Below are 14,704 nucleotides of genomic sequence, written 5' to 3' on the forward strand. Positions count from 1 at the left end.
AAAAAAAGTATAGTGGGCTGTGTCCGTGTCCGCTTTGCATATGCGGAGCAGACAAGGACATGCCATCCACCCGCTCTGCTCATTGCGGCCTGCGACCGCTTACCAAGTCGCTTAAGTGGCCCTCGCTCTTCAAAAGGTTGGGCACCCCTGCATTGTAGTACTACATACTACTTCTTGCTACAGGTGCAAGCAGCACAATATACTTTTTTTTATTATTACAGGTTTCACCATTTCAGGCATTTATAAAAGTGTTGACAATTTACATAGCACTTCACATACTGTAAATTCACATCATGTACATAAAACCACATGACAACACCCAGCATGCCATCTGTCAGGCTCTAGCTCCCAAATTTCCAGTGCATGTTCCCAATTAAAATAGATATAGGACAAGCTACTATTTTTTCTTAACTTCTTTTTTTTTTCTAATAATGGAGGCAAAAGACATGTCACTGTAAAGTATTTAAAGCAATTGTAAAGTCTTGTTTGCTTTTTTTCTATAAAAATAAACAAACATGTTCTACTTACCTGCCCTGTGCAGTTGGATTTGCACAGAGCAGCCCAGATCCTCCTCTTCTCGGGTGCGTCTTCTTTGCTCCTTGCCCCTCCCTCCTGTAAATAACAAAAAGGATGTTGGGAGAGCCGCACTCCAGGAAAAAATTCCTTAAATGTCCTTCATTGGTAAAAATAGAAAACACTACAATCCACAACAAACGGAAAATCAGGACACATAGCTGATGAGTAAGCACTGAGTTAGTGCGAAACGTCAGCTGTGTGTCCCGATTTTCCGTTTGTTGGGGATTGTAGTGTTTTCTATTTTTACCAATGAAGGACATTTAAGGAATTTTTTCCTGGAGTGCGGCTGTCCAACCAAACCTTTTGTTCTTTGCTATATGCATCGCCAGCACCCGTGGTCTTTAGGAGGAGATCAATCAATGAACACCAAAAATGAAGTTTCCAATATGGATAGGGAATCATTGTTGGTTCCAGGAAGAAATCCCCCCCCCCCCCATCAAGGAGTTGTGGCGTTCCTTTCAGGATTCCATAGACCAGTGGTCCCCAACCTTTTTGGCACCGGGGACCAGCTGCGTGGAAGAAATTTTGCCAAGGCCCGGTTGGGGGGAGGTTGGGGATGGCATGCGGGGGTTAAGCGATTTTTCGCGGGCAATTTGTCAGCGGATTATTTCTATTACATTGTAGTAATAAATTAAATAGTTAAACCCACCATAATGCAGAATCAGTGGCAGCCTACCCCCCACATTACATTCCCAACCTCCACTTTAATATACTCAGCCCCCCTCACATGACAGTTCTTGGTCACCCCAATTTAACTTCGTCAGGCCCCCCCACATTACAGTCCTCAGTCCCCCCCCCCCCACACTCCAGGCCTGCCACCTACAGCTATGTCACTTGTCACCTGCAGCCTGCCACCATGTCACTTGCCACCTGCAGCCATATCACTTGCCACCTACAGCCTGCCACCACAGCCTGTCACTTGCAGCCATGTCACTTGCCACCCACAGCCTGCCCCTGCCGCCATGTCACTTGCCACCTGCAGCCATGTCACTTGCCACCTGCAGCCATGTCACTTGCCACCTGCAGCCATGTCACTTGCCACCTGCAGCCATGTCACTTGCCACCTGCAGCCATGTCACTTGCCACCTGCAGCCATGTCACTTGCCACCTGCAGCCATGTCACTTGCCACCTGCAGCCATGTCACTTGCCACCTGCAGCCATGTCACTTGCCACCTGCAGCCATGTCACTTGCCACCTGCAGCCATGTCACTTGCCACCTGCAGCCATGTCACTTGCCACCTGCAGCCATGTCACTTGCCACCTGCAGCCATGTCACTTGCCACCTGCAGCCATGTCACTTGCCACCTGCCGCCATGTCACTTGCCACCTGCCGCCATGTCACTTGCCACCTGCCACCATGTCACTTGTCACCACAGCCTGTCACCCACAACCTGCCACCTGCAGCCATGACACTTGCCACCATGTCACTTGCCACCTGCAGCCATGTCACTTGCCACCTGCCGCCATGTCGCATGCCACCACAGCCTGTCACCCACAGCCTGCCACCTGCAGCCATGTCACTTGCCACCCATGTTCCCCTGTATAACCTTCCCCTCAGTAACTTCACTTGTCACCTTCATCAGTGTCCATCTGTGTGACTTATTTCTTTACCTTTCACACCCTCTGGTGTATGGTCTCTCAGTGAGTCGGGCCATGGGTGGGAGGAGGAGTCGGGAACTCGGTCAGCAGCCGTTGATCCGATCCAGCAGGTACACAGAACAGACACCAGATGACCACCATGTCCCTGCTGCTGTCGCACCCTCTCCATGCCGCCGAGAGATCACAGTCACACTAGTCCCTGCTTGTGCCGAAGGAGGCGGTGCCGATGTGGGCAGTGGAGAGGACTGTGCACAGCATGTCTGGATAGGGACAGGAGACTGAGGAGAGACGTTGCAGGGAGGGAGGCGGGACAGTGCTGGATGGAGGGCGGAGGTAACAAACAGGTGATTGGCTGCTAGGATGAAGGACAGTCCTAGCAGCCAATCGCCTGTTTGATAGCCTTGGGCAGCTCCGCCCTCCACCCAGAATTGTTCCGCCTCCCGCTGTCGGCTCTGTGAGGATTACAGAGCGATGGCAGGAGGAAGAAAAGTCTCATCCCGCCTGCTCGCACTTGCGGCCCGGCTGCAGAAGGGCTGCGGCCCGGTAGTGGGCCGCGGACTGGGGGTTGGGGAACACTCCCATAGACAATATAAAATTGTGGAAATTTTTAGTTTATTTTTAATTCTGGCCAAGCCTGCTCAAGGATACTGATTTGGTTAAGGTCCTACCATCAAAGCCTAAATTCATTTACAGAAGGGCTCCGGGTCTGAGGAACATGATAGCGCCTAATGTACCAGATCCCCCTGAAAAAACATTAACATTTTAAATGGGTCTGCATTTCATTATTGCATCCGTTGCAGATCTTGCAAAACTAAAAAGAGACATGGGAGAAAAAAAAAAAAAATCAGTAAATTTAAGTCCAATGTGACCCAACAAGACTTTACCATGAAACCGCTCATTACCTGTAACTCTAGGTATGTCACCTATGTACTGGAATGCCCCTGTTCGTTCCAGTATGTAGGACGGACAAGAGAGTTAAGGGTCAGGATAAATGAGCACGTGGCCAATATTATCAAAGGTTTCCCCAACCACAGCGTTTCGAGGCATTTTGCCTCATGTCATAAGGACCCTCGTAAATTAATTTTCTATGGGATAGATAGGGCCACCAGTCATTGGAGAGGTACTGACCTTAAAAAAAGCCATATCCCGGAATGAGACACAGTGGCTGTATCGTTTAAGAACTATGCAGCCGCTGGGCCTCAACATTGAACTTGATTTAAATTGCTTCATAACCAATAATTAGATTATCCTGGTTGTTTAGTGGGGTTTACTATATTTTACTATATTATTTTAAAATTATTAACTCTAATAAAAAAAAAATATTCAATAAAGCAATTAGCCAATTAGTTACTTGTGTAATTTAAGCTATGTTAATGTATTAGTATGATGCTTTTAGCTTGGTCAATATCTTGGGTATGCAGCCATCATATAGATTGTATTTTAATTTGCTATGGAGTAATGTTTGGCTGTTGGAGTCGGGAAAGAGGTTGTTAGTCCAATTCCCTCCCCTTAGTTAATTGATGGACACATTTAAGCTCATCCAGTGCATGACCAGGTACGCTTCCCGATGACTTAACGAAGCGTACGTCAAAGCGGTACCTGGTCACGTACAGTTACGCAACTTCCGGTCCCGCCGGCTCACCATTCTCAGAGGTGGACCGCACATCAGCTTCTACAGCGAAGGGACCATCTCTCCACTAACCTGATATGCCATTCAGCCTCAGTGCCGGGTCCAGGGCACCCACACAAGTAAGCAGCCACTTGGCGCCCTGTTCTTAACATTTAATTTTAATAAAACGGAATTATACTATTGCGGTAATTTCTTTTATGTCGTATATCGCAATTGGAGCCTGTTTGAATCTAAGGAGTCTGAGCCCCATATGCAGATAAGACTTGCTGTCTGAGCTCTGATTGACCTCTTTTTTGACTAAAAGGGTCAACAACATTTGGTAAGGTGCCATCCATACTTTGAGCACTTTTTGGGTGATTTCTCACAGTCGGTGAAGGTGGAGCGATTTACAGTGAACTTGAAGACCATTGTTTACGCACAGAGCACTTTAAGGTCTTTATTTAGCCATTTATATATATTAGTGGTATTTACCACAATAATTGTATTGATGCACCTTGTGTTTAGCACTTTGCACATCCATTGTAATTTGCACTTAATTTTGTTGGTGTAACTTGGTTATTGTTATACTTTATAATACACAGCACGCATATTTGTTTTTGTGATCCAACCGGTAGGGGGGAATTGTTTTTTTATTATTTCTTTATATTACTAATTTATGTATCTATCACCTACTATAGCGCCCCCACCCTCCCTTGTTTACAGCACTCATTTCAGTTTGCACTGATTTTTGGGGTACAGCTTGATTTATTTACCCAATTTAGGTTATTTTGGCGCAAGATATACACCCTCTTCAATCAGCTGAGCATACCAATCTGGAGCGGTCACTTCCCTTTTCCCTCCCTCCTGTAGATGGGAGGGAAAAGCAGCTTTCTATGGGGGCACCCAAGCCCAGCTGCAGCCCTGTGTGTCCATTCAGACACGGAGCTGCGGTTCGGCCATGCCCTCTCTGTTTCCTGATTGGCTGACTTTGATTGACAGCAGTGGGACCCAATGGCACCACTGCTGTGTCTCAGCCGATCAGGAGGGAGTCCCGAATGGCCGAGACATTTGTTGGCATCGCTGACAGAGATGGGGCTCAGGTAAGTATTAGAGGAGCTGATGCACACAGGTTTAATCTTAATGCATTAGGATAAAAAAAAAAAAAAAAATCTAATTTTAAGTAAGGAATGTTAGTGATGATTTGCTTTGTCTTTTATATCACAGAGTGAAATTATATGAGCAAAAACAACACAAATTGGTTAAAATGCCTATAGTATAATCTGTATATGTTGTTCCAAGTCTAGCTGCTTCTATACAGCAAAAATGTTTCTGAATGTTATAGGGGATCTAATGCAATTTTTTTTCAGCCAACTGCATAATTTCTGCACAGGCTTTCATTCCTTAGATTCTACTATTGCAGTCACATGAGTGAACTGTCCTCAGATTCTTCACTTATATGAACACTGCTGCACACCTATATACAAATTAAATGTAACAAATTATTGCCAGGATCGAAGGACGGAAGGACGAATTCTGTATTAAACGAAAATAGTTTGTTCTGCTAATAGAAACATTTTAGGAAATGTTCATGTGAGCAGTCTACATTGGCTGAAAGTAGTATACTAACAAAACAGAAAATCGAAAGACTGTTATGAACACAGATATTTTCATCCAATTTTCTAATATGTACTAGACCTTACCCATTCAAAAAGGTCTAACAACGATATTGGCACACAGAGGTGATTAGGTTATCAGAGGTGATTAGGTTATCAGAGAGAGCAAACAGTGAAATGTATGGTCTAAAACTCAGCCCTTGAACAGCTTACCAACAGAATGGCTGAAAGTCCGTGAATTTAGCCCATCCCTTCTCCTCAGGGGTGGAAGTTTCAGGAGCAGATGCATCCCACACACTCGAGCCAACATCTATAGCCACACATGGGGTGGGAGGCTTAGAGTTCACTGGTTCAAACACTGCACTCCAGCCGGTCTCTAGAATTCAAACAAAAGCTGTCAAATGAAAGCAACACCAAACTTGACTAACAATGGAAAAGAATACAAAATAAATACAACACAGCAACATGTTTTTCTGTTCATTGTAAAATGGACAAAAATGTGCACATTCGTTGAACAGTTTGTGTGGGTGAGGAAGTGATGTCTGGAAATATGTTGTACGTAAAGAAGAGCATATGACTACTTGAATATTTCTAACTGCCTCAAATAAAATAATTAAACAGGATTTTAGTGTACATTATAATATAGAAGGGTGTGCGTGGTACACTAGAGATGTTGGCATATTCATATAAATATATACACACACACACACACACACACACTACACAAAAAAATGTTTTACTACTAATGGTGGTGATCAGCGATATTTTTTCGTGACTGCGACTTTATGGCGGCCACTTCGGACAATTTTGACACATTTTTGGGACCATTGTCATTTTCACAGCAAAAAATGCATTTAAAATGCATTGTTTACTGTGGAAATGACAGTTGCAGTTTGGGAGTTAACCACAGGGGGCGCTGAAGGGGTTATGTGTGACCTAATATGTGTTTACAACTGTAGGGGGTGTGGCTGTAGGTGTGATGTCACGATTGTGTCCCCCTATAAAAGGGATCACATGATCGATGACGCCGCCACAGTGAAGAACGGGGAAGCTGTGTTTACACACAGCTCTCCCCGTTCTTCAGCTCTGGGGACCGATCGCGGGACTCCCATCGGTGACCGGGTCCGCGGGTCCCGGAGCTTCGGACCTGGTCGCGAGAGGGCGCCGCGGGGGCGCGCTCGCGACCCCACGGCTGGGCTTAAAGGGCAACGTACATATACGTTGATGTGCCCAGCCGTGCCATTCTGCCGACGTATATCGTCGTGCAGCGGTCCTTAAGTGGTTAACAAAATAGTAAGGAAATTAACAGAAGAGAAATCAAAAATGACAAAGCGAAAGAAGTTTGTCATCTTTGCACATTTATTAAAAAATAAAATAAATGAAAAATCACATGTACATAAGTATTCACAGCCTTTGTCATGACTCTCAAAATTGAGCTTTGGTGCATCCTGTTTCCACTGATCATACTTTGATATGTTTCTACAACTTGATTGGAGTCCAACTGTGGTAAATTCAGTTGATTGGACATGATTTGGAAAGGCACACATCTGTCTATACAAGTTCCCAAAGTTAACAGTGCATGTCAGAGAACACACTAAGCCATTAATTGTCTTGTAGACATCTGAGACAGGATTGTAATCAAGGCACAGATCCAGGGAAGGGTAGAGAAAATTTTCTGCATGCATTTGAGGTCCCAATGAGCACAGCGACTTCCATCCTAACCCATAAATAGAAGTTTGGAACCGCCAGGACTCTTACTAGAGCGGGCCGCCCAGCCAAACCGAGTGATTGGGGGAAAAGGGCTTTAGTCAGGGATGTGACCAAGAAACCGATAAACACTGGAGTTCTGCCAGTGACTCTCTGTAGAGGAGAACCTTCCAGAAGAACAACCATCTTTGCAGCAGTCCACTAACCAGGCCTCTATTTTAGAGTGGCCAGACGGAAGCTGCTCCTCAGTAAAAGGAACATGACAGTCCACCTGGAGTTTGCCAAAAGGCACCCTTAAGGAAGCTCAGCCCATAAGAAAAAAAAATTCTCTGGTCTGATGAAACAAAGATTGAACTCTTTGGCCTGAATAGCAAGCGTTGTGTCTGGAGGAAACAAGGCACTGTTCTCATCACCTGGCCAATACTATCCCTTTTCAGCGGCAGGAACTGGGAGGCCAATTAGGTTCGAGGGAAAGATGAATGCAGCAACGTACAGAGACATCCTTGTTGAAAAACTGCTCCAGAGCGCTCTGGACCTCAGACTGAAGGTTCATCTTCCAACAGGACAACCAAGATAACAAAGAAGTGGCTACGGGAAAAGACTGTGAATGTCCTTGAGTGGTCCAGACTTGAACCGGATTGAACATCTCTGGAGAGATCTGAAAATTGCTGTGCACCGAAACTCCCCATCCAACCTGATAGAGCTTGAGAGGTCCTGCAAAAAAGAATGGGAGAAACTGCCCAAAAATAGGTGTGCCGAGCTTGTAGCATCAGCCTCAAAAATACTTGAGGCTGCAATTGGTGCCAAAAGGTGCTTCAACAAAGTATTGAGCAAAGGCTGAGAACATTTATGAACATGTGATTTTTTAAATTTTTTATTTTTAATACATTTGCAAAAGATTTCAAACCAATTTCTTTCACGTTGTCATAATGGGGTATTGTTTATAGAATTTTGAGGAAAATTATGAATGCTATCCAATTTGGAATAAGGCTGTAACATAAAATATGAAGCGCTGTGAAGTTCCAAGTGCACTGTAACTCTTAAAAAGTGCAGATCTTCCAAAATGTCAATGAGCATAGCTTCCTACACCATAAAAAGGCATTTGGAATACAGAGGAAACCGACAGAAGGAGGTCTGGCAGACCCAAAGCCACAACATAAATCAGAAGACAAGTTCAAGGCAAACAGGCTGGGCGAAGGAAGGCACTTTTGACGGGTCCCTCTCTGAAGTTAGAAGGGCTCTGTCATTGGTACAAATCCTGGAATCACAGGAAAGATAAAAAGCCAGGGTCTCAGCATCAACATTCAACAAGGATTATCAGCCTATAAGAGGCACAATCCTCCTGGCCCTAATCCGGCCTTGGGGACCAAGATAATAATGGCCTCAGACAGACTCAAGTAGTGATCAATGGGAGGCAACTGTGTAAACAGAGCAGTAAGTCTAGGGGCTAGAAGCTCAACATGTTGAGGGAAAACGTCAGTAGGTAAACTCTCTGCCCTAGGGCAGAGAGTTTACCTACTGACGTTTTCCCTCAACATGTTGAGCTTCTAGCCCCTAGACTTACTGCTCTGTTTACACAGTATCAGTGAAAGGGGGAAAACATTTCTGCTCAGTTCGCCATTTTGAAATACTTTTACAAGTAGTGTCAGTCAGCCAAGAAAACCCCTCCCACTTCCATCATGCCTCCGATTTGTGGCAAAGCAATAGGGAGAGTGGATATGAGAGAGGGGTTGGATTTTCCTAAACCCCCTAAAAACGTCTACACTGCGCAAGTAAGATTACCATTATATAATAAGAAAATCTGCTGTGTTCACTCAAAAATAAGAAGCTTGGAGTGAACAATAGGTTTTCATAACTTTAAAAGAGAAATATGGCCAACGCTTTTTTTGCCGATACTTCACTTTTGGGTTACAGGAGTGCCTTTATTTCTGATCCAAAGCCTGTTGTCCGATGATGTCACAGAGGCGGTCCAGGCTCTGCAGGAATCCCAGCAGCTGGCTCAGCGTGCCACTGACAGCTTGCGCCAGCTGCTCCTGCCTCCTTCATAGCCCAGCATTGCAGTGAGCACTGGAGGGGCAAAGCAGACAGCCAGTAACTGAGTCACCGCTCTCACTGCTCAGTGAAGACCAAGAACTGAGTAATCAACAGTCATGTGTTCGCTAAGCTCTCAGTCTTACAGCCGGCAGGGGAAAGCTGCACCATTGGACTGATGCTGCAACCATATAAGTATAGATGTTTCATTTCCCCAATCCCACAGTTCTCCTTTAAAACATATTGAACTTCTATAAAATGTTATCATTTAAAATATAAAAATGTTGGCTTACTACACAAAAACTTGCTTTTGTATTTTTATTTTGTTACCTTCTGTAGCTGAAGAATCTTTTTGTGTAGGTGAGTTGCTACGAATTGGGCTAAGAGGTGGTGATGTCTCTACGGTACGGCCTTCTGTCTCCTCCTCCTCCTCATCAGATGCAGGGCTGGCGCCAGGCTCTCCATTTTCTAAGTCACTGCGGGAAGAATCTTCTGAAGATGACACCCCAAACCTGCAGCTTTGAAATAAAAACAGAAAAGGCTTGGTCTTCAAGTGGTTAGAAAAGCGCGCAATGTGTGGCAAAAGCATCTAATGTTGGGCATAAAATGCCAGGACAGCTCAAACATCCCCAAATGACCCCTTTTTGGAAAGTAGACACCCCAAGCTACTTGCTGAGAGGCATGCTGAGTCCTTTTTCCACAAGTTTTGGGAAAATGGTGAATATTTGTTTTACACAAAGTTGTCACTGAAATTATTTATTGCTCACACATGCCATGGGTACATGTGAAATTACACCCCAAAATACATTCTGCTACTTCTCCTGAGCACGGGGATACCACATATGTGAGACTTTTTGGCAGTTTAGCCGTGTACAGGAACCCGAAAACCAAATCACTGCCTTCAGGCTTGTTATGGGTGTAAACTGCTCATTTTACTTACTCACTATCCATCACAGTTTCGGAGGCCATCAAATGCCAAGATTGCACAACCCCCCCCAAAATTACCCCTTTTTGGAAAGTAGACACCCTAAGCTATTTGGGATTCTGCTTACCGAGTTCTAGATTTAACTTGTTGTGTTCCATAACCAATCTCCTTTTCTTCCCAGATATCTTCCTCTTCATCATCAAACTGTTGGATACGCTCATTGCAGCAGGCTTCAAATAGAGCAGCGTTAGGCTGAAAATAACGTACGCGTAAAAAGATTATCGTATAGAAAATATTCCCCATGATAAACGCACACAACACAAGCTCCTCTGTAATACAGCAAAAAACACACATGCTTTAGCATCAGGAATTTACGTTAAAGCACAACTAAAAGGCAAGACTTTTATTCTGGCTAGAGTGGAGAGGGAATTAGAACAGCTTTCAGTTGTTATTTTTTTTTGTGCCCCAGTTAATGAGATTCACCCTCCATTTGTCCATTTACCATTATCTTTGAAAGTAAAAACCCCAAACTCTGGGTTGTCGCCAGAAAAGTAAGAGGGGGAATCTTCCAATGGGTACACTAGTTCTGGTGACCTAGGGGTCCCCAAAGCATTCCCTTAATTTTCAGGGATTTCTTCCCACTTACTGTTTTGGCTATGGGACCGAAAGTGAAAGGAAATCTCCCAAATGGGACAGAGATGGCAAAAAATAAACCAGGGTTATGAACCTCCCTTACTATTTAAAATTAAAGTTTTGTCTATAGTTCTACTTTAAATAGTAAAGCCCCACCCATTCCCTTATAGGGCTATTGTAGTGACAATTTGTACTTTTCATTGTGCTCCTGCTGTTTGGTGTGTTTAACGTCAATAAGCTTAATCACTTAAAGGGTAATTTCACTTTCAGGGGAAAAAGAATTGGCAAATGAAAAAATAGGATTTTTGTACTCACTGTAAAATCCATTTCTCTTCCGTTCATGGACGGACACAGCATCCTTTGACCTTAGGGTTATATCCACTTCCTTCCAGGAGAGTTAGGCAGAAACAAAGCACTTTAAGTGTTAACAACACTTTCCTCAGTGCAGCTCCTCCCAGGGGGCGTGGTTCACCGGGTATAACCCACACCCTGCTCTAGCAGCTCCAGTTTGTAAGCAGTACAAACAAGAGGGGTGGGTGCTGGAATGTACATGGCCGATAGAGCCAGAACGGACCTTTCGGCCCACCGAAGGATGTGCGATATTTCCAGCACTGCAGCCGAGCTTCGTGTGCCTCCCTGATGATTGACGTACACCGCGGCCGTGGCGTTGTCGAACTAGCCCCCCAACCCCCCCCCCCCCCCCCACCCCAGCCAGAGAGGCTCGCATCCATCGTGACCACTGTCCAGTGACATGGCAGAAATGTCTTCCCGGCCCGAAGCACCGGAGACGGCAGCCACCCTACCAGGGAAGACTTGACCAGTTGACTCAACTGAATCTGGTAATCCAGAGAAGACGGGAGCTTGTCCCAATGTGACAGAACTTCCTTCTGCAGCACTCGGGTGTGGAATTGGGCATAAGGAACTGCCTTGAAAGAGGCCACCATCAGACCCAGAACCCTCATGCAGAATCGAAGAGACGACCACTTCTGGGTCAACGACTGCTGCACTGAAAATTCCGAAGTCCGAAGTTTCTCCGTTGGGAGAAAAACTCTCGCCTCCGCGGAATCCAGGACTAGCCCTAGGTATTCCAGACGCAGAGACGGGACCAACACTGACTTCCAGACATTCAGAAGCCAGCCGAACTCTTGGAGAGTCCGACACGTGATAGACACGTCCTCTACTAATTCTGAGCCTGAGGAAGCTCTCTCAGGAGAAGGTCGTCCAGAAATCCCACGATAGCGATCCCTCGCTGTCTCAGCAGGGCCAGTATTGGGGCGAGCACCGTGGTGAAAATCTGTGGTGCCGAGGCCAGGCCGAACGGGAGGGCCACAAATTGAAAGTGGTCCTCCCCGATCGCAAAGTGCAGAAATCTCTGGTGCTTTGTGCATATGGGAACATGCAGGTATGCGTCCATGATATCCAAGGATGCCATGAAGTCCCCCTGATGGAGCGCTGCTATTACCGAGCGAATCGACTCCATCCTGAATTTTTGCACTATGACAAAGCAATTGAGGGCCTTGAGGTCCAGGATTGGACGGACCCCTCCCTTTTTGGGACTACAAACAAATTGGAGTAAAAACCCCTGAAACCGTTCCACCGAGGGAACTGGCACAATCACTCCCCAGACCAGAAGATTCCGGACAGCCCCTGACAGAGCCCGCCGGCGAACCGGAGGAAGCTGGAGGTCGGAAGGAAAAAATCTGTTTGGTGGACAAGAGATAAACCCTATCTTGTACCCTGAGGAAACTACTTCGCAAACCCAACGGTCAGAGAGGAGAGACCGCCACCGAGCCACGAATTCACAAAGCCGGCCCCCTACCCGAGACATGGGCCGGGGCAGATCATCATGCAGAAGCAGGTTTGTCCGCAGACTTGTTAGGCTTGCGGAACCAGGGGCGCTTCTGCCCTGCAGCGGGTGCCTTAGCACCTTGGAAACTTTTTCCTGCTGCAGTGGGCGCACAAAAAAAACGCTTGGGGTAGTAAAGGAGGGCCCTTGCCTACGGCGAGGCTCCTTGCCCTTCCCAGACTGTGGGAGCAGTGTGCTCTAACCACCTGTGGCATCCTTTATGATGTCATCCAGGGACGCCCCAAAAAGCCGCTCATCCTTAAAAGGCAAATCCACCAAGGTCTTCTTGGAGGATTGGTCCGCAGACCAGCATTTCAGCCACACAAGGCGGCGTAGTACCACCGCAGAGGCTCTGGAAAGCAAGGGAAGCGTATCCAGGGCCGACTCACAGACAAAATTCTAGACCCTGAACCAATTGTTCAGCCAGGTCCTTGCAGGTCTCGGAAGCATCCTGCTCCTCCAGCTCCTGCAGCAACAACTTTGCCTGTCCAGTCAGTGTCTGCGACACCAGAGACCCGTCCACGACCGGTCTCACAGCCGAATCCACAACTGTGAACTCTCCTATCAGTGGGGTCCGTAAAAGCAGGAGCCCCTTCCACAGGCAATGTGGTGGCTTTACCCAGTCTGGACACAGGAGGGTCCACTGACGAAGGAGAGACCCACTTTTTTTAAGGGATAACGGACCGCAAAGTTTTTAGGAACAGCAAAAACTTTTTGTGGCGTGTCCCATTCCTTACATAGCAAATGCTCCAAACAAGGAATACAGGGAAATACTTTTGCGGTGCTGGGCGGCTTGCGGAACCCAAAAGGGACCGGCACAACTGGTGCTCCCGCCAAATCCTCAAGTTTACGAGTATCACGCACCGCAGAAATAAGAGCTCCAACAATACCCTATCATTTACTGAGGCAGAGTCATCCTCACAGTCCGTGTGGGTTAAGCCTGCATCATCTGACATTACAGAACCAGAAACAACAGTAAGCAATGAGTCTGTGTCAGAGACATCCCCAGAAGCAGGCTCAGGGAGGGGGCGCCTTGTACCCCCCTTCTGGACACTAGCTGCTTCAAACCTGGCGAGAAACGCCTCAAGGACAGCCGACATTGCCTCAACAGATGCGGCAGGAGCAGGGGGATTAAAGTATAACTCAGGCATTGCTGGGGCAGAAACACCAGGTACAGTTTCCATGTTGCCCCACCGCTGTGTACTGCAAGACAGAACAACCCACTGTGCTGTGTCTGTCACCTCAGGGAAGAATCACGGCGTTTCACAGCGCTAAAACTGTCACAAGAGGCCAAGAGATTTCCAAGATGGCCCCCGTTGAGGTAAAAATCGCCAGCGGGCTACAGGAAAATGGCCGCTGAGCTATGTAAATCGTGACCACGGCAAAATGGCGGCCGTGGCGCACTTAAAAATCCCCAGTGACGCACCAAACACCTCATACAACACAGTAGCACACAGCAGCACCCCCCAGAGTAACACAGTCCCCCAACAACACACGGGCCCCGGTGGTAATAAAGAAAACCCAGGAGGCCCCCCTTCACAGCCGCTACCCAGTCAGGGGAAGGAGGGAGATGAAGGGGAGAGAGGAAAGCAGGGCGGACCCTCAGTCAACCTCCCCAGGGAAAAACACCAGCCATACCACCTTGCCAGGGCAAGGGGCCACTACTTACCAGTCCTACGACTACCGGCTGGAGGTATCCCTGACAGAACCAACGTCAGGTACAGGGACTCCAGAGTGCCTGTCGCTAGGCAGAAAAAAAAGGAATTTTTAATACAGCTTACCTGTAAAATCCTTTTCTTGGAGTACATCACGGGACATAGAGCGGCATATTCATTACTATATGGGTTATATGGAGTACCTTCAGGTGATGGACACTGGCAATCTCAAACAGGAAGTCCCCTCCCATAGAGGGAGTACCTCAGTTTTGTAGCAAGCAGTATGCCTCCCAAAAATGTTCCCCATAAGAGGGGTGGAAGCTCTGTGTCCTGTGATGTACTCCAAGAAAAGGATTTTACAGGTAAGCTGTATTAAAAATCCCTTTTTCTTTCTCGTACATCACAGGACACAGAGCGGCATATTCATTACTATACGGGATGTCCGAAAGCAATGCTTTAATGAGGGGAGGGAGACATCTCCACAAGACAAAAGGATTTAATTCAGAGGT

General features: G+C 46.6%; 1 protein-coding gene across 3 annotated transcripts in view; it reads right to left on the reverse strand.

Moving 5' to 3' along the window:
- The window catches only part of PPP6R2 (protein phosphatase 6 regulatory subunit 2), a 167,103-nt gene that overhangs the window by 41,651 nt on the left and 110,748 nt on the right, over positions 1 to 14,704 (reverse strand). For all 3 annotated transcript variants that reach the window (XM_040343188.1, XM_040343190.1, XM_040343189.1), the window contains exons 18-20: positions 10,189 to 10,313; positions 9,467 to 9,654; positions 5,612 to 5,774 (exon numbers count right to left, since the gene is read on the reverse strand). In XM_040343188.1, coding sequence (XP_040199122.1) covers positions 5,612 to 5,774; positions 9,467 to 9,654; positions 10,189 to 10,313 — 476 coding nt within the window. The remainder of the gene's footprint in view (positions 1 to 5,611; positions 5,775 to 9,466; positions 9,655 to 10,188; positions 10,314 to 14,704) is intronic.

The sequence above is a fragment of the Rana temporaria genome, chromosome 3, assembly GCF_905171775.1.
Source record: "Rana temporaria chromosome 3, aRanTem1.1, whole genome shotgun sequence".
Taxonomy (NCBI): Eukaryota; Metazoa; Chordata; class Amphibia; order Anura; family Ranidae; genus Rana; species Rana temporaria.